Source organism: Diaporthe citri (assembly GCF_014595645.1).
Source record: "Diaporthe citri strain NFHF-8-4 chromosome Unknown scaffold_6, whole genome shotgun sequence".
In the NCBI taxonomy this organism is placed as follows: domain Eukaryota; kingdom Fungi; phylum Ascomycota; class Sordariomycetes; order Diaporthales; family Diaporthaceae; genus Diaporthe; species Diaporthe citri.
The window spans coordinates 1327381-1346791 of NW_025064851.1; the positions used below are offsets into that span (position 1 = coordinate 1327381).

General features: G+C 56.5%; 6 protein-coding genes across 6 annotated transcripts; 5 read left to right on the plus strand and 1 right to left on the minus strand.

Annotated features, from left to right (window-relative positions):
* Positions 1-2598: 2598 nt before the first annotated feature.
* INS49_012382 (uncharacterized protein) lies at positions 2599-4044 on the plus strand (the record flags this gene model as incomplete). The annotated part of the gene is made up of 1 exon (XM_043173086.1): positions 2599-4044. One exon carries the CDS (start codon positions 2599-2601, stop codon positions 4042-4044), a length of 1446 nt encoding a protein of 481 aa, XP_043022383.1.
* Positions 4045-5030: 986 nt separating this feature from the next.
* Positions 5031-6819, plus strand: INS49_012383 (uncharacterized protein; the record flags this gene model as incomplete). Its single annotated transcript, XM_043173087.1, has 4 exons — positions 5031-5304; positions 5377-5623; positions 5694-6354; positions 6421-6819. The coding sequence occupies 4 exons, from the start codon at positions 5031-5033 to the stop codon at positions 6817-6819; spliced, it is 1581 nt and encodes a 526-aa protein (XP_043022384.1).
* A 1487-nt stretch (positions 6820-8306) lies between these two features.
* On the plus strand, positions 8307-9155 carry INS49_012384 (uncharacterized protein; the record flags this gene model as incomplete). The annotated part of the gene is made up of 1 exon (XM_043173088.1): positions 8307-9155. The coding sequence occupies one exon, from the start codon at positions 8307-8309 to the stop codon at positions 9153-9155; it is 849 nt and encodes a 282-aa protein (XP_043022385.1).
* Positions 9156-9206: 51 nt separating this feature from the next.
* INS49_012385 (uncharacterized protein) lies at positions 9207-10292 on the minus strand (the record flags this gene model as incomplete). Its single annotated transcript, XM_043173089.1, has 2 exons — positions 9207-10013; positions 10185-10292. 2 exons carry the CDS (start codon positions 10290-10292, stop codon positions 9207-9209), a joined length of 915 nt encoding a protein of 304 aa, XP_043022386.1.
* A 457-nt stretch (positions 10293-10749) lies between these two features.
* INS49_012386 (uncharacterized protein) lies at positions 10750-11949 on the plus strand (the record flags this gene model as incomplete). Its single annotated transcript, XM_043173090.1, has 4 exons — positions 10750-10752; positions 10887-10924; positions 11017-11160; positions 11229-11949. The coding sequence occupies 4 exons, from the start codon at positions 10750-10752 to the stop codon at positions 11947-11949; spliced, it is 906 nt and encodes a 301-aa protein (XP_043022387.1).
* Positions 11950-15345: 3396 nt separating this feature from the next.
* Positions 15346-19053, plus strand: INS49_012387 (uncharacterized protein; the record flags this gene model as incomplete). The annotated part of the gene is made up of 3 exons (XM_043173091.1): positions 15346-15403; positions 15512-17576; positions 17637-19053. 3 exons carry the CDS (start codon positions 15346-15348, stop codon positions 19051-19053), a joined length of 3540 nt encoding a protein of 1179 aa, XP_043022388.1.
* Positions 19054-19411: the final 358 nt, after the last annotated feature.

Sequence of the window (19411 nt, forward strand, 5' to 3'; positions counted from 1 at the left end):
TTCGGCTAGTGCCGTTGCCTTCTTCTGCAATGCAACATGCCCTTTACAGGGTGTAGGCAGTCTTGCTGTCCCCAACACTGTCACTCGCCCAGACCCTCACGTTGATTACTGTGATGACCGCCTTCTGTGGTGTGGTCTTCGGCGCCGACGTTGTCTCTTGGGCCTATCTCTTCACTTCACGGTTGAAAGATCGGCTTGATCGAGCGCTGAGGTATTTGTCAACGTCAAATCACCGGCTCAACTGCATGAGCGTCACTAGCTGATCCCATCTCATCTCCGGGCAGCCGCTCCGATCCAGAGGGAAAGTCCCAATTTGGGGTCCAGATCAAACAGCGACCTGGGGGCCTGCATCGTTGAATGTGACCGTGCGGCTCAAAATTCACCGTCTGTTTGCCCAAATCGAATGCCCTCAAATGAGATTTCAGAAGGATGCCGGACGGTTGGCTGTGCTGTGCCACACGCTCGCCTTTCCCACCCTCCACTGACAGCGCTCCAATGAAAGATCCACTTCTCCAGGCATGGAAGGGCTCACTCTGAGTGGCCTAACCCCCTCACTCAGAGATTGTCGTCGACAAGGGTGGTGACGCCCGGCTTGGGTGAGAAAAGGCCTGCTTCAGGCCTAGTGTCGGCCTCCCTGTGCGACCACGCACCACACCACCAGCTTGTGGAAAAAGTCTGACACGGGTGACCGGGTTGCCAAAGGACCAAATAGACAACGTGCTCCACGGCATGGGGCTGATCAGTCTCGACTGTCAAGATAGTCCTTGGCGCCCCCGGACGGGGCACAGCATCGACCAAACAACTCTGGCCGGCGTCTTCCAAGTCTGCCCTCAGTTCGCCTTGTACTTGCGCCTAACGAGTTGAGTGTCAACCTGGCAGCCAAGGCACAAACCTCGGTTTGCTTTTTGAGAAGGCGGACTCGACACTACATGTACGTGCCTCTTGATGACTACGAACCTTCTCGCGGGTTCGAGTCTGTCTAGTCTGTAGCTTGTGTGCGTCAGGACCGCAATCCTACAGATCAGCAGTCAGCACACGCATTCTCGAGACGGGACAAACAGGGAACCCCAGAGCAGAGCCTCAAGCTGAACCCGGGGTGGCATCATACAGTTGCTTTTTCACCAATACATTTGCTCTTGGGTGGTGGTGGACAGCGCACCTAGGCGGTTCGCGAACAGCAAGGGGGAGGGGGTCGTGCTAAGTCAGCTCACGCCCCGATCGGGTGCCGTCCGGTAACACGACCAAGAGTTACAGTTGCAATGTCCTTCTGCGAGCAGGGGCGCAGCTCCTTTGTCCACTTTTCTGGCCGTCAAGAGCACAAGAGAACCTCTTCAGCTCCGAGTGCCGTCGTCCGGTTGGTCAAGGCCCAGGGGGGTGCATATGCAAGGACACCCAGGCAAAGCATGGCGTCAGCACGGAAGGAACAGGCAAGCGGGAAAGGAATGAGAAAGATTGGCCTGCGAGATTCCTGACTGGGCTGGCTCAATCGGGCGAGCACCCACGGCAATTCTCCATTGGCCGAGCACATCAGGTCTCCATAAAATGCGGCTCTGCTCGAAAGCCCACGGAGCTCTGCAGCAAAGGACAGAGCCGGTCTGCGGCAGCCAGTGTGGTTGTCTTCGTCGTTCTGCTCGAGTCGAGTCTGGCGATCTCTTATACATACCCTCAAGGCACTTGACTCCGCCACCCATGTCGCTCACCATGGCTTCCACAACCCCAATCCACTTCAGTGAAGTGTATCTCAAATGTTTCCAAGTCGATCCGTCCATACTTTATATAATCTTTCATTGCCGTCTGCCTAGTGTCGGCCCCCTCTCAGCACTTGGTATCTGACCCTGCACCTCTTCGCTGTGGGACCGCGCGATTTGCCCTTCCTCAGCTGACAACTTCACACGAGGCTGTCAACTCTTCAGAGCCTTGCTTCTTGCCCCCCCCCCCGACTGGTGCTGTCCAAACAATTGGCAGCCTCCTCGTGCAGGTTCCTCTCCTGCAAGCCCATATCCTTTTTGGATACATCGTGCATCCTACCAGTGGCTCATCCGCGGACTTGTTGGCTTGCTAGGGCATCCACCCGCCAAAATGGAGTTCCCTTACTTCACCTACGATGCTACATATCAGTGCTTCCCTCATAATCACCCGGGGTACGCTGGGCAACCGTTTCCTGATGAATTTGACACTACCGGACAAGATATTCTGTTAAGTTTTCCAGGCCATGATGCCTCAGCTGAGCGCCTGGATCCCTATGGTCACTCTTCCATGCAGAGGTTCTTGAAGGACACCCAACGCGCTCCATTGTTCAACCCCATGCCGCAGTCACAACTTCCAGGTGTTGCACAACCAGTCAATCCCATTCCACCAACAGCATCCCACGGCCGCCAAGGATCCCCCTTTTCCTCAAATGAGCCATCGAGTTGCAGCGGTGGTCAGAGCCCACACGCAGACACCGAGCTATACACAGACAACACGCCCTCGACACCGTCTGATGCGATACTCTTCACCCCCTATGCCTCCGCTCGTCACGGGCCTTACGAGCCCGAGTGTCAGCTTCCGTTGTTTGGCATAGGTGAGGTGTCTGGTGATGCCAACCAATTTATGACCATGGGAGACTGCAACAACATTGAAGACTCAAAGACAGGATGGGAAGACTCCGGCCAAGCCATCGACTTCGAAACGCCCCAACGCAGCTTCACTTGCGATAGTCAGACAACAGACTCCACGGATGCAGACAGTGCTACCACGCAGAGCTCAGTTGCCCCCGGCTACCATCGCTTGGCCAGCCCAGAAGACACACCCACAGTTATCAAGGATGAGATCAAGATCCCTGAACGTGTCGTACCCGTTGAGAAAACGACTAGTGCATATCCGAGTCCCAGCATTGGAGCGAGCGAGGACGAATTGGAGGAAATAGACGTTGCCGCCTCCCAAAGCGAGGACGACGAAGATGACGACGACTATCACCCAGACAGGAAGCATCCCGCTTCCGCCGCTGCTCGGACTAATAAGCTGAAGAGAGGCGCAGCCAAGCAGCCCGTCGACAAGCCGGCCCCAAAAAGAGTGAGGACGGCCTCGTCGGCCCAGCCACTCAAGATCCTACCACCGCCGAGTAGCAGGAACCAAGGCTCTTACCCCTGCCCGGAGTGTTCCCACTCGTTCAAAGACGAGTGCACTCTTCAGAATCACGTCAAGAAGCAGCACACCCGGCCCTTTATCTGCGTTTTCAGGTTCGCCGGCTGCCAGTCGACCTTTGCAAGCAAGAACGAGTGGAAGCGCCACGTCATGTCTCAGCACCTCCTCCTGTACTACTGGCTGTGTGACATCGACGTCTGCGCCCACAACAAGAACGACCCAACGGCGCCACACTCGCACAGCGGCAAGCGAAACAAGAGCCGGCGTGCTGAGAACGCTGCCAGTGGCGAGCTCATCGGGCCGCCCCTCCCGGATGGTGCGATCTTCAACCGCAAAGACCTGTATACCCAGCACCTACGCCGGATGCATACACCTGCACATATCAAGAAGACCGGGTCTGCCAAGTCGTCCAAGAAGGCCACAGCCTCCGCGCAAGCATCCTCGTGTGCCAGTGCTGCCGACTGGGACGACACCATCAAGAACCTCCAGTGCAAAGCGCTGCGCGAGCGTTGCCAGCTGCCGGAGTACATGGAGTGTCCCGCACCCCGCTGCAACCAGGCCTTTAACGGCGCCGACGCGTGGGACCAGCGGATGGAGCACGTCGCGAGGCACCTGGAGAAGGCCGCGACCGGGGCGGAAGAGCCGGTTGTGTTTGGCGGGCCGACGGACCCAACCCTCATGGCTTGGGTTGCAAGGCCCGATGTTGCCGTCGCGCGGCCGGTGGCGGCCACTGGGGAGTGGGTGCTGAACAACCCGCTCCGGCCGGCGGGCGAGGGCCGCGCTGCGGGCAGGAAGAGGTCGACGACGTCCACTGCTTCTTCGCCCGTGGTTGTTGCGGCGTCGCCTGCCGTCACGTCGGTGGCGAGCGAGATCCTTGTTGAGGACGAGGATGAGGATGCCGAGGGGGAAGAGGAGTGAAGTGATCTTCGCAGGCACGGCTCGGTTTGGCTTTCTAATTTGATACATGCTGGGATGGAATAGAATGTTTTGGATACCCCTTTACCCATTCCTTACACTGGGCGGCCCCGCCCCCTTTCTTCGTCTCCCGCGTGGTAATGTACATCGCGATGGGTCTCATGGTGTATCTCTATCGGTACATATGTGCTTTCATGTCTAGCTTATAAAGGCAACTGATGATTTATGAAGGCATATGAATGCAATGACTTTACCAACGCCTACTTTATCCCAGATGTTCCGAGCATTGAGGAGTTGTCTCCTCATGAGCGGTGACAGTCTCTTTTCACTTATCAGTGACACCGGTATTGTCCTCCTACTCATGAGGCGCTTTCTATTGAAGGACTCTATCCAAATGTGGTGTCGCCAGGGCTTGTCTGCATCCCAAGGACATGGTCTGCTGTTATCTTACCGTTTGTGCCCAAACCATTCTTGGTTGGGGCACTTGAAGGCACACGATGTTACTGGTCCTCGTTGTCTGACGACGGCACAAGAATGGTGCAATTGTCTTCACAACCTCTGAATAGGCAAGTGTCTGGCGGGGCTTCATTCACCGGCGCGCTTGCTACCAGTCCTGGTCAGACGGAGTTCCTTCAAAGCCTCTCTCGCAAGTGTGCCCGCCAGCCATTTTCTACACTGCAGACTTTCAAAGCCCCCTTCTTCCAAGTTGAATTGGTGTTGCCAGACGTCTTCCAAAAAAAAAAAAAAAACAAGCCCGTCGTCGAACAGCACATTACACTGGTCCTTTCCTTTCATTTGCATACCGACCCACTCGTGTTTGACCACCGCTCGTTTGGTCCAGATCTGGAGCTTCGACAGGCCACGCTTCTCCTTTGATAATCAAGATGCCACGCCTCCAGAAGCTCCCATCAGCCTGCTCCCAAAGCTCTGCAGGCAGATCTACACTGAGCAGCAAGGACGACAGTGCCACCTCCCTGGCAAGCCACAAGATGCACCACCGCCAGGAGCGGCAGCAAACGGCTAGGAAGAGGCGCTCGCCGCGATTTATCGTCGCTGCGCTTGCGGTACTCGTCTTCATCACACAATTCGGCGCCAGCCTGTCTGACGTGCCTTCGGTCCGCCTACTACAGGAGATCATCTGTCGCAGGCACTATGGCCTCGCCCCTGACAGCTCGGTCGAGGAGGGAAACTGTCGCACCGACGGAATTCAGAGCCAGTTAAACGTCATTACCACTGGCGCGTTGGTGTTTGGGTACCTGCCTGGTAAGTATTGCTTACTCTTTTACATCATTCATGTAAGAAAGGTCGAACATAGCCTAACCGTCACGATATCAGGCATCCTAGTCGCACTTCCTTACGGCATGCTCGCCGACCGCCGAGGCCGCAAACCCGTCCTGGGGCTTTGCATATTGGGCATGATCCTGTCTCGGCTGATATGGATCGCCGCTGCTTACAACCACACACGCTGGGACTTGCGCACTGTCTGGCTCTCGTCTCTGCCCTTACTCATCGGCGGAGGAGAGACCGTCGCAGAGGCTATGGTCTTTGCGATCGTGGCAGATGTCGCACCAGAGGGAAAGAGGTAAGAAATGCTACCCAGGCTGACAGTGTGTTGCACATTTTCAGGACCAACGCTGACTTTCTGGTGCCAGAGCGACGTATTTCCAGTTTGAGATATGTGCCGTCCTCCTCGCCGAAGCGGTCGCCCCCTTCGTCGCCTCAGCGATGATGGCCCACTTTGTCTGGCTCCCGATCCTCGTGTCGCCGGCGATCATGACGCTGGGTGGGATTTTGATCTCTCTAATACCCGAGACATTGGACATGAGGCACGATGCATTCGGCAACACCCGCAGGAAAGTCACGCCTAGTGTTCCTAGAGCCCCCACGTTCACAAACCGAGTGCACAAGCACACTCCCGAGGCTATCAAAACCCCGTCCCGGTGGACCCGGTTCCGTGAGTCCCTCATCTCGACCATCCGCCTTCTCAAGTCCCGCGACATCCTCGCCCTCACCCCCAGCGCCTCGCTCACGATCCCAGTAGCGACGGTGACGATGGGCATAACGCTACGATACATCCCGATCCGCTTCGGCTGGACCCTGGAGCAGACAGGCATGGTGCTCGGCGTCCGGACGGGCCTCAACATCCTGGTGCTGCTCATCTTCCTCCCCCTGCTCAGCAACTCGCTCCTCTCGAGGCAGGACGACCGCGACCGCGACATGGTCCTCGCCCGCATCTCGGCGCTCCTCCTGGTCGCGGGCCAGCTGGTCTTCGCGTGCGCGCCCGACGTTGCCACCGCGTGCGCGGGGCTCGCGGTCCTCACCCTCGGCACGGGCCTGCCGTCGCTGTGACGCGCCGTGCTCACGAGGCTCGTGGACCAGGGCGAGGTCGGCAGGCTGTTCGGCGTGCTGGCCGTCTTCGAGATGGCGGGGTTTCTCTGCTGCGGGGTGGGGCTCGGCGCCGTGTTCCAGGCGGGGCTCGCACGCGGGCTCGGGCCCGGGACTGGTGAAGGAGCTGCCGATGGGAAACCGGCACCCCGGGGTCGGGAGGGGTGGCTCGCGCTGGTGTTCTACGTGGCGGCAGTGGTTTATGTGGTGTGTGCCAGCCTGCTCTGGCTCGTGAGGAAGGTATTCGGCCGTGATGATGATGGTGGCGGCGACACGGCGAGCGTGTGTTCTGGGGCGTCTTCAGTTTCGTTGCTTCACGAGGCGAGGATACTGGCGGATGGGAGGGTCACGAGGAAGCACTCCAGCTTGGAGAATGTTGCTGTGGCGGTTTGAGGCTTTTGAGGTTGTTGAGTTTGGGGAAAGCATGAGGAGGACCTCGTGGTAGTGAGAGACGGTTTTGAAATGTGGACTGCGAGACTGCTCGATCATTGCTGGCCCGTAGAATGCCTCGCGATGTCTTCCGTAGAAGAGCACACAGTCTCAATCTTTGATGAAGTACAAGTCTAGGTGGAGCAGTAGCCAGTCCAGGATCCTCTGTGTCTCTGTATGCGGCTCTGCGAAAGCACCCCCGCTTATAAATACGACCTTTCTTTTTGACTTTCTCTCTCTTTCTTTTCTGCTTGAGATATGCAAAAAGTCTGTCTCGGATCTCCCAACAAGTAGAAGAAAGGAATAAGTACAGCCGCCCAAATGTTCAGGACGGGCCAGGGTTTGCGGTGCTCATTGAGGGAGGGGGGTTCGGGACAAAGTCTGCATCAAAATCGTGCTGGACGGTGCCCTGTATCTTGACATCGGATCTCTAGTTGCGGAATAAAAACTTCTTTTCTCGATCCTATTGCTCTTCTTCGGTGAGGATCTTGCTCCAAAGCCATTCATATCGACGTCTGTTGCACCCGTTCAAGGGACCCGCTTGAATCGGTGTTGGTGTAAGATGATTGGACACCACAGCACGCTACCAATTCCTCCCCATGAATACCTACCACATGTTCTCCGAGCCATCAAACTGGCCACAGTCCTCAGTGCTCGATCTCAAGGTCACTTATCCTTCTCCCAGGCCTCCAGCAATTCTCTCCTGTTCGCTCATCTAGACTGCAGGACAAGATGTTGACAAGCTGGCCGACACTGGACGCAAGTACCTAGGCAGCACGAGCCGTGATATTTCCAATGTTTTGTTTACTACAGGGCGACAAACTATTGAATCTCTGTTGGCCAATCAATGGTTATTCGATAGGAATCATTATCGCTAACTATTTGGAATCTTGACTCTCTGCTTGAGCCATATTGCGTGGCGGGCGTACCATACTGAGGCATTTTTGCTGCTCATATGCGTGCAGCTGTAGGTGATGGCTGCGGCACCACCAGGCTTCGCCAAGCCCCGCAGTGAGGATCGTCGATCGCATCTTCAGCACATCAGATGCGCTGATGATATTTAGTGTCGCTTTGCAGTCTGGCGAGGGAGTGTCTGAAACGCAGTACTGCCTCTCCCTCGCGGGGGGCAGTTGCCCCAAGACCGGGAAGCTTATTGCCTCGCACAGCGGGCCACCAATGGGGATCGTCGGTAGCTTCAAGTGCCCGGTACCGGTTTGTCACGCCCTGTGACTACACATTCATAGAGCGTGGCCTCATTGTTCCGCCGAGCTTACTCACCTCACATGTCTGGGTGATGTGGTAGCGGGGGATAAAGATCGTTCATCACCCAACAACCTGTTGCTCTGTCACGCATCTTTTGTCTGGACGGCTAACTCAGCTATCCGCGTACCTTTGATCAACTCATCAACCGAAACATCCACCTTCCGGGCAACAAAGCAGAACCAAACAGAATGGCGCAAGAATTCGGCACCGAAACCCAGCCCCAGTCTGCAAAGCGGATGTATAACGCTCGTGCCGCAAACTACGAGGACTCGTGGCACCCAGACTACTCCCAGCGCTTTATGGCCCTCGTTCCGTTAAGCCCAGGCAACCGAGTCCTTGACCTCTGCTGCGGCACGGGCCTAGAGGCTTTCATAGCCGCGGAGACAGTAGGCGAACAGGGCGAGATCGTCGGGGTGGACGTCTCGAGCGGGATGCTGGAGCAGCTGCGCGAGAGACAAAAGCGGGAGCTGGGGCTGGGACAGCGGATCAGGACCTTCCACCACGACGTGACGGACCTGGGCGGGGTGCCCGAGATCGAGAGGGGCAGCTTCGACGCCATCCTGTGCTCGTGCGCGTTCGTCCTGTTCGAGGACCCGGCGGCCGTCGTGGCGCACTGGAAGGAGTACCTGAGGCCGGGCGGCCTGGTGGGCATCGACGTTACGCACGAGTGGAACCTGCGCCCGGCGATGGTCCTGGAGAAGGTCGCGAGGAGGATGGGCGTGAAGTTCCCGTCTAACCGCTTGTGGATACAGTCGATCGAGTCCTTCAGGGAGATCCTGGAGGGGCAGGGGCTTGTTGTTGAGAAGGCCGTTCCGCTGGAGAGGGTCTCTGGAAAAGGGTCAGTGTTCTATGGGGTCGACGAGGCGGATAGCCAGTACGAGTATATTGTGAACGGCAGCCTGACGCAGCATGCCGTCTCGGAGTCCTTCAAGGTCCAGGCGAAACCGCTGTTCAGGGAGGAGTGGGAAAGGATTGCGGTGGATGGGAAGGTTGGGAGCGTAGACATGAGCTACGTGTACGTTGCACGGAAGCCATGAAAAGTAAAGATTGCACTTCGTGGCTTCTTCTCAACATATGGTCAATTGAATCTATATCCTCGCTCGGTTGGAGGTATTCATCTTTGGCTTTATGGGAATCTTTGGGTGATCACCGGCAAGGGTCAAACCAATGACACTTTCCAGCTCTTCTACGGCCTCAAAGGCCCTTCCCAGATTGACCTTGATGGTTCGGAACCCTGCCTTGCTAGCTGCCTTCAAATTCTGCCCAATGTCGTCGAGAAAGAGAATGTCACCCGGGGCGATCCCGTCTTTCCAGCCCAGTGCTCTCCCCATAGATGAGTCCGCATTCTCTCTGGCGAATTTGTCCACCTCTCGCACTGCAAGCTCATAAATCCTAGGATCAGGCTTCCTTAGACCAACATGGGCAGACGATACGAAGACGTCGAAGATGCTTCGGATCGGGTCCTTGGAGAGGTCCGGCCGATGAAGCTTGTGTCCTGGCGGAAAGATAACGGTGTTGCTCAGGGCCGCAAGGATATACTTTCCGCTCGCCTTGAGGTTCTTCAGAGCTGGGAACATCCAAGGGTCGGGAGCAACAGCAGAGGACATCATGTCGTTGAACAGATATTTTGCATCGAGTTTAGGCACGGGAGGCGTCGATTCCGGCAGGCGAGGGTCTCTGGAGCGCTGGTCCTTATAGAATTCTTCCCACAGCTCTGGGATGTGTAGGTCGTCGGAAAAGCCCTGTGTGAAGGCGGCGTCCAAGGGGATCTCGCCCCTTTCTAAGCGGTGCCACGAGCCATTTGGGGATGTTTTGGATATGGAGTAGTTGACCCAGCCCGGTGGGATACCGAGACTGAGCTCATAGTCAAGGATAGACTGAAAGGGAGAGACGACCTAGGACAATGTCAGCATGCTCTGGGTATCTTGATATCACGGAAAGAAGCCAAACAAGATTGAGGGAAGGGGGAACAGTGAGCCCATCGAGTCTAGCACATAAGGCATTGGGTGAAACAGTAAAAAAAAAAAAACTCCAAATTGCTGTCATTTCCCATCTCCATCACTTACAACAACACCACCTATGTCGAAGAGCACGACTTTGGGCTGCGCCTGGCTGCCCATCTCTGCGTCGATGCCCTCGAGAATGTACTCCACTGGTTGTTCCTCGGGCAGCATTCTACGAAGGAAAATACTATCGGTGCGAATGCTTTGATTTAAGTGTTACAATTCCATGGGAAGTGTCGCTGAACACAGCCCGTGTGGATTTTGTTTACGGGAGGCGAGACCGGATGCCCTCCCAGAAAGGCACCTCTAGGCATTGCCGGACCTCGGCTCGTTTGACTGAGTGGTTGTCACGGTGGCCTGGGTGGGTGGTCGACGGGCGATAAGCGATAACGTCCCCGACCCAAGTACCTAGGTACTTTGTAGACCACCTCTCCGTCCCCAACCCAAGTAACTCTCCTGGGACCCACTGCTGGGCAAGCCAGCCAATAGCGTCACATAGGGTTTCTCCTCCACAAACCAGACGGCAAAAAGCTTTACGATTTCTCTGCCCGCCTTCTTTGGACCCTGATTCCGACCTCGACAATCAACCAACGACCTTGTGGACATTCAGCCCCAAACAGTCGTCAAGATGGTGAGTCTGCGACATCAATCCGTTCTCGAGGCCTTCTCGAGTTCTGTTCTTGGGGAACGAGAGTCAATGCAAGATGCTTCGGATGGATGAGAACAATCTGAAGCGCAAATTGCTGACTCGATGGGAAAACGCAGCCTTTCCACAAGCTTGTGAAGAGCAGCGCGTACTACAGGTGAGTTCCCGATCCTTCCTACAATGTGCCTTGCAAGCGGCATCGACTGCGGCATTACGCAGGCAAACGACAAACACTGACGACCTCTGCAGTCGCTTCCAGACCAAGTACAAGCGCAGAAGGGCCGGAAAGACCGACTACTATGCCCGCAAGCGTCTGATTACCCAGGCCAAGAACAAGTACAATGCTCCCAAGTACCGCCTGGTCGTCCGCTTCACCAACCGGGACATCATCCTGTGCGTATACCCCGCTCCCCGACGAGCAGAAGTCTGGAACAGATGGCTGACGGTGGTTGTGGCTACAGGCAGATCGTCTCCTCCGAGATCAGCGGTGACAAGGTCTTCGTCTCTGCCTACGCCCACGAGCTCAAGGCCTACGGCATTGAGCACGGTCTGACCAACTGGGCTGCCGCCTACGCGACCGGTCTCCTGATCGCTCGCCGTGCCCTCAAGAAGCTCGGCATTGACGAGACCTTCACCGGTGTCGAGGAGGCCGACGGAGAGTACACCCTGACCGAGGCTGCTGAGACCGACGACGGTGAGCGCCGCCCCTTCAAGGCCAACCTCGACGTCGGTCTGGCCCGCACCTCGACTGGTGCCCGTGTCTTCGGTGCCCTCAAGGGTGCCTCCGACGGTGGCATCTTCGTCCCCCACTCCGAGAACCGTTTCCCCGGTTATGACATCGAGTCCAAGGAGCTCGATGCCGACACCCTCCGCAAGTACATCTACGGCGGCCACGTCGCTGAGTACATGGAGACCCTCGCCGACGACGACGAGGAGCGCTACAAGAGCCAGTTCCAGAAGTACATCGACGACGACGTCGAGGCTGATGGTATTGAGGACCTGTACGCCGAGGCCCACAAGGCCATCCGTGAGGACCCCTTCAAGAAGTCCGAGAGCGATGCTCCCAAGAAGTCCAAGGACGAGTGGAAGGCCGAGTCCAAGAAGTACCGCCAGAAGAAGCTCAGCTACGACGAGAAGAAGCAGCGTGTCCAGGCCAAGATCGCTGAGCTCCGCGAGGAGTAAGCGGTCCTTTGCCTTTCGATACCCACAAACCACTACTCGCGTATGACTTGTCTCGGAAAGCAGGAATGACCAGGAAAAAGGTCAGGATGGAAACCGGCGTTGCTCAATGGAAAGGTTGTCTTCAAGGGTTCGGGTCTAGGGAAAATCAATGAAAAGTTCCAGCCACCCTTGCTTTGGGCCTCCTCCAGCTCATCCAGATTATCGATTTCCCATGATTAAAGTGAGGTGCAATGTCTACGCTGTGCCACGCGGTAGTTGCCCGCGGCAGACGACGGCATTTGAATTCGATTGTCGACCGGTGTATCCTGTGCAAGACTGACTGCCTGCAAAGCAATACGGGCATCAGCAGGTGGTCGATGGCATGCGACCCGCAGTAGCGCGTATCGGCTCTGCAGCCCAGTGATACGCAGTAATGTAGAAGTCATGCTTTGCATCTGCGCTGACCTGACAAGAAAAGCAGGAATAAGGCGGTCTCATGCCTTGGCTCTGCCTGTCACCTCACAACCCGCGCGGCATCTCTGGCCTGCCCCTGAGCCCTGGGCCCCAAGCTCCGTGACTCCTGCTGCATTGACACGCATGGCGAATCATTAGCCCTCTGACTCGACCTAGATTTCCGCAGCGAGGTTTATTGTTTACTATAGGGGATGGGGACAGTGGGAGACAAGCACACCCATCCAACGCCCCGGGCAATAATAGAAACAGAAGGGTACGGAGCACCGATGGGTCCGATGGGGGAAGAGCAGGTCTCGGAACGGTAGGGAGGAAATTGAGTTGGGGGGATGGACCCCGAAGAGCCGAGGATACTTCCCGGGGCTTTCTTTTGTGGCTGCTATCTACTGGGTTTGGCGATGCTTTGGTGTCGGATGTCCCGGTGGTTTTCTGGCGTGTTCGATTGCGCCCGGCCGTGCGTGTGGTAATTTTAAGTCTGGAGGCCGGGCCTGATGACGAGACTGACTCCGGAGCCAGCAAAGCAAGCAAGCAGGCCAAGTCAAGCAGTACCAGCGCTGGTGAAGATGCAAGTCAGTCTCGAAGAAGTGGGCGCGCGGCAAGGGCGCTATATTCCCCGCACTAGCAGCCAGCAACAGAGACGAGATGTCAATCCCGATTTCCTCCTCCCAGTCAGCTGGAGCTGGGAGAGTCCGGTGTGCACTTGAACAGTGGATTTCTAAGCATTGTGGCAAGCATCCGATAATGGTATTGGTTTCTTGGGCGGCGTTTCAATTTGGAATCAGTCACTTTGCTTCTGCCCCCTCGTCCCAGGGAAAACGGCCGCTGGGCGGGCTGCAGGCGGCATACGACGGGACAGGGTAAAGCCCGATTGTGTTGCAGTACTGTGTAGAAAGAAAATACCTTGGGTGGACGGCAATCAAGCGGAGCAATGCCCTGAACGGGCGGGTTGGACTCGTGACTCTCTTGGCCCCCCGGGAGGTTCGTCACGATGGACGAGCGGCGGGCGGAGGTCGGCGGTGAGTGGCCAAGGGCTGGGATGGGCAAGATGGTCAGGATGGGTAGGGAGATGGGTAGGGCAGTGTGTTGTGGCTTGCTCGTCCTGTCGTCAAGATCAGATGAGATGGGAGTGTCGTACGAGGCAATTAGCTCCTAAAACAGGACAGTGCAGCGTGGATCCCGATTTGCAGCCGCGGCTCAATGACCGTTGTTGATTGATTGATTGATTGAACTCTTTTCCCTCTTCAAATGATTTTTTTTGTGGTCCCCGGTATTTCGCGATGCGGTGCGATGCGATGGGAGAGCGAAGCACTCCTCCTTGTGCTAGACTACTTACATCATGGTGCTGCTGGCTGGCGGGTGGCGTGAGATCTGTCTGATGGTGTGGGCAATGTAGAATTGTCCTGTAGATGGCAATGGATCAGCTGCTCACCAACACAGGCAGACCGTCATAGCCAGCACAGAGAGAGAGGCCTAACGACGATGCTTGGACTCGAACTGCATCGATCTTGGGAAGGTTGGCAGCGCTAGCGAAGGCGCTAAGTGGCCAACGTCTTCTGAGGGAGGGTCCAAAACTGGAGACACTGCGGTAGAGATGCGTTGCGTGCTGAAGTGCTGGTCCCTTCATCATCAGGCCTGCGGGCACATCCACAAGCCATCCAACTGTGTGACGTCGTGCGAGCGACCTGTGCTGGGCTGGGCTGGGGTGGCCAGCCCCAGCTAGCCCTGCTCCTGCTAAGGCCCGCCGTGGTCGCTCACGTCTGTCAGTGCCAGTGTCTAGATGCTGGGCAGATGGATGCTGCGCATGGCGATGCTGTGCTCAATCCGGGCAAGGGCTGAGAACCGGATGGTGACCCCATTCCAGGCCTTCCCCCAGGACACCCAGGTACCGTCAGTCAGTCGGATCTGTCGGTCTGTCTGCCCTGTTCGTCCACCATATAGATGATGGATGGATGGACCTGGGATTGGCAGAACAGGAGGCGGGCAACTCCATTCTGGTCTACATTTGACAGCCGAAACCCCCGTATCCTTCGCAATAAACTCAGCAGATATCGTCTGCGGGAAGTCAAGGAAGTCAATCGGTCCATACAAGAGTCTGCATGTAGCACAAAGTACCGTCTGGGCTAAATTACTCATCCCTTCTCAGCCTGGTGCCGGGCGTGGCGCGCCGCTCTCTCTCTCTCGCTGACCGAACTCAGCACAATATTACGAATCAGAATCACACTGTACTGCGCGCTGCACTGCACGGCACTCCTGCGTCTAAAACACAACCGCAGCCAGCACAAAGGCTAGGCACAGTACAGTACCTATTTCGTCCTGGTAGGGGTCCTACGGGCAGTACCGACTCCTTTTCGCCCGGTGAACCATCACTCCTCGACCCTCCAGAAAGCCCGGCCCACTGGCACTTGGCACCTAGCACCTTGTCCTGTCCGAGTACCTAGTCTACCCCTGCCCTGCCTCGCCTCGCCTCGCCTCTCCACTCTCCCGCTGCTCACCTCACCTTATTACGCAGTACTCCGGTACAAAGTATCAATAATAAACCCGCAACCGGTACTCTTTGCCCACGACCAAAACATATCGCGCCTCTTCCTCGCCCAGTTCCGCTCCAGCATACCCAACCCACAGTTCGACCACCCTTCCCAATCGTCACTGGATCGCCGCATTTCTCGACCCTTTTCCTGCGCTGCAGAGGATATTATCTCCCACCCTCGCTAACACCATGGCCGCCAAACCCCGCCTGTGATCAGACCCTCCCAAGCGTGGTTAAGCTATTGCGCTCTAGTCTGTCTGACTGTCTGACCTCCGGCCTCCTCCTGTTGCGCCCCCGGAGCCGTCATTATAATTACCAATCCTCGGCCAGAGACTCAATTGCTCTGCTCGCCCTCAAGATTTCTAGTGTTCTACGGCTGTCCGCACCTACTGTGGCTATCACGTCTGCGCGGGATCACAATGGAGCAAATACACGGCGTCGACGTCTCGTGGATGGCCCACCACGGAACCCCGAAAGGTAGGCCTCCTGTCCTCACGTTGAACACCCAAGCAGCGCAAAATTCCTGCAACATCTGTCTACCGAGCACTCGCGTTGGCGAGGCTGACGTAGCACCCAAAAACGCAGACCGAGCGCAGCCTACCCGTCGATCAGCCTTCCCTGCTCCCCCGGAACAGTCTCCCCGGGGTTCGCCCGCTTCGAGTCCGGTCAGGGAAGCACACGATGCGAATGGCCACGCAGACCCAGCGCCCAAAACAAACGGTACACTGCCCAAGCAGATACCCCCTCGTCCTGGTTTCACCAGGGAGAGGGGGAGCTCGATCAACGAGAAGAATGGTGTGGCAAGCAGCGCCTCCCCGACGAGAAGGCCGTCGTGGTTCTCCAACATATCCCAGAAGTTCTCAGGCAGCGGGCCTCAAAGCCCGCCACAGGCCAACAACGCGCCGACTAAAGACGCCGAGATCTCCGTCCCCAAGATCACGCCCGCCAAGAATGCAGTCCTCCAGCATGCGGCTAAACACCAGGGAGAAGGCCCTTACACACCAGCACCGCCCAGGTCGGGCCAGACTGGCCTACTGCATGTGTTGCGCAGGCTGTCGTCTAATTCCGGGCAGTTGGGGCCTCCTATGAAGGGCGTAAACAACCATGGACTGGTCGAGCGGAAGGTATTGAACGTCGACCAAAACCGAGAGCGATGCCCCCTGGAAGAACTACACCAGTCCAAACTGCGGAGGGTGGCATTCTGTGTCGACGTGGAGATCGCGCCGATGCCCAAGTATTCCGATGCCGAGGCTTCTCCCGCGCCCAAGGTGTGCGCCACCGGAAAGCCCGAGAAGCGGAAACTCGCCGAGAAGGGCGAGGGCGAGGCACTGAAGAACCCTAAGGCCGTTGAGAACCAAAAGGAACAGGATGGTACCGTCCAGGTCTCAGGAGAGCAGTTGCCAAAAGAGCCCGAGAAAGAAGGCACAGAGAACAACGACGCTTCTACAAAAAATGACACCCAGCCCTCTACCGACAGCGGCACAACCACGAAAAAGAAGGAGAAGAAGAAGAGGAGCGAGGAGGAGAGGAAAGCAAGAAAGGATAAGAAGCGGAAACTTGCAGAGGCCAATGGCCAGGTCCCTTTGGAACTACACCTCGATACCGACACTTCTGAACCGTCAGCCCCGACCACCCCAAAGGTGCAGGCTGTCCCGACAACGAACCCCGTGCGCATCTATAGGAGATGTTGTCAGCTCAGGGAGACGCCCATCCTCAAGAAGATCACCGAGCAGCTCATGGCCCCTACGAACTCTACACCCGCCGGGGTCGTTGAGAAGCTGGACCTCAGTGGGTACTGGATGCAGCTTGCAGATCTCGTCACATTGGGGGACTACCTGGCTGTCGTTCCCGTCAAGGAGGTCATATTAGAAAACTGCGGATTAAACGATGAGGGCCTGAGGGTCGTGTTGGCCGGTCTTCTCGCAGCGAGGAAGGTCAGCAGCGGCCCTAGGAGACGGCCGATAACCTCAGCCGATGGGCTCGTTGAGCAAGGGGGCGTGGTCGAGCGGCTGGTACTGAAGAACAACAAAATCGGACCTGAGGGTTGGAAACACCTCTGCTTGTTCCTCTACATGTGCAAATCCATCATCAGCCTGGACCTGGCAGAGATTCCGTTCCCAAAGCCACCGCCGCAAACAGCAGCAAACGGGCACACCCACCATTTCCATCTTCACGAAGAGAAAAAGGCCCCATTGGACGTTGGTACGCTGTTCGCCAAATGCATTGGCGAAAGACTGGCAGGTTCAACGCTTGAAATGATGAATTTGAGCAACATCGGCCTGAACCATGCCCAACTTGGTCAGGTCCTCGATGGCATAATGCAGTGCGGGGTCCGCAGGCTCGGCCTTGCGCATCTCGATCTCGATACAGACGGCCTCGAACACATCAAAAAATATCTCAGCAGCGGGAAATGCGAGGCTCTAGACCTGGGCGGTAACGACCTACGCGACCAATGTGAGAATATTGGTGGCGCTATCGACGAGACCAACGCGCTGTGGGCTCTAAGCTTGGCTGAGTGCAACCTCAAGCCAGCTTCACTGTGCAAATTGCTCCCTCATTTATATAAGCTTTCGAATTTCCGTTTCCTTGATCTGTCGCAGAATCAAGCGCTGTTCAACTCGGATCCTAGCGCTGTTGGGGTCCTCAGAAGGTATGTTCATCTCACTCTGCTCCCACCCGCAGATACAGCTCACTAACGCGACGACAATAGATACTTGCCAAAGATGGAGACCGTCAAGAGGATACACCTGAGCGACTGCGCCCTGAGCTCCGAGCAGGTGATCGCTTTGGCCGAGGTCATTCCGGAAATGAAATCGGTAGCCCACATAAGTTTTCTGGAGAATCCGGAACTCACCAAGCTGGCAGATGCGAGCACCGAGGAGACGCAGGAAGAAGCGTCTGCACTTTACGCGTCCCTGTTGGCTGCTACAAGAATATCTCCCAGCCTCGTTTGTGTGGACATTGACGTTCCCACTGAGACCTCTGGCGAGATTGTGAAGGCTCTCGCCAAGCAGATCGTGGCTTATTGTCTGCGGAACATGGAGCGACTACCATTGAAGGATGGCGGATCGGGCCTTGCCGAGGCACTGGCAAACGGTGGCAAGGACCCAGAATACCCAGATGTGATCCAACATCTCGTTGGACATGATGTCATGGCGCCCGACACAGACGACGAGGAAGTCGAAGCCGACGATGATTACATAGTCGGAGGTACAGGCGTCGCGAAGGCGTTGGCTTGCTGCTTGAACAACCGCGGAGTCGCTTCGAGGAGAAATTCTGGAGAGTTTGTGCGAGATTTCGAGACAGGAGTTCCACAGCCAACGGCGCAACTGCCTGGTGGGAAAGCCAAGGACGTGTCAAAGCACTTGCTCCTCAGTGCAAGGAAAATTCGGCACCGTCTGGAGCCTGCTCTCGTCAAGGCAAAGACCCTGGCGGAACAGTCCACCGGAGAGCGTGGTACCTATCAGCGCTTGTTGTTCCTGCAAAAGACTCTGGATGGCATCATCAAACGCTTCGAGGACGAGTTCCCGGAGACGAAAGAGGCCGCGGACAGTGGCATATCGATCCCGCCGCCCGATTACCAGCTCGAGAAGACCAACACTCGCAATTCGCTTTCATCTGCAGAAGCAGAGCCCGAGCACATTGCGGCAGGATCCGATGTGGAGGACGAATTCGACGTGCAGCGCAGCCTGGCTCGAAGCAGCTCCAACCTGTCGCTGTCATCCCTGGCCCTCAACCGCGAGGAAGGCCGCGCGCTCCGGTCAGGTCACCAGTTCCGCTCTGGATGGATGACGGCGGAGCAGTATCAACTGTTATCGTCGGCAGGCTTCGAAGAACTAGAGAAGGACCCGCACCAGGTGCGCGTCTTCAATGAGCTGATTGACGAGCTCGACGACGAGGAAATCAGCAAACTAAGGGAAGAGAAAGGCGCGGTGAGGGTGTTCCAGGAGCATCGACAAAAGATCGTGGACGCCTGCCGGGCAGCTGACCCTGAGTACTGGGTCAAATTTGTGGAGAGCCAGGAGAAGGCCAAGGCAAACGTCAATGTGTCCCAGCCCAAGCCCTGTAACAATGGAGCTGTGCCGGAAGCCGCGGTGGTGGATGATGAGGTTGCTGTCGCGGACTAGGCGCGTGGACGGCAGGACGAGCCACTGCGGCCAAAGCCCAAGAAGAGGAGGTACTGTTTTTGCTTTCATTGAGCCTTGAATTAAAACCCAGTACAGACTGGTTCCCCAAGGAAGATAAAAGCCGTCGCTGGTGTTTGCGACTTTGATTTGCATCAACATGGGCGTTTGAATCGGAGCCTCACGGGCCTCACAGCAGGCCTTCGACATATAACTTTTACGCATGTTTTCCTTTGTTCAGTGTACTGGAATCACAAGAGAAACAGAGGGTTGTTATGGTGTACAAATACCCGGCGTGGAGGGTGATGAATGGGGTGGTTTGGCAGGATAACTTTGCTTGGGTGTAGGAAGAATCTGGGCT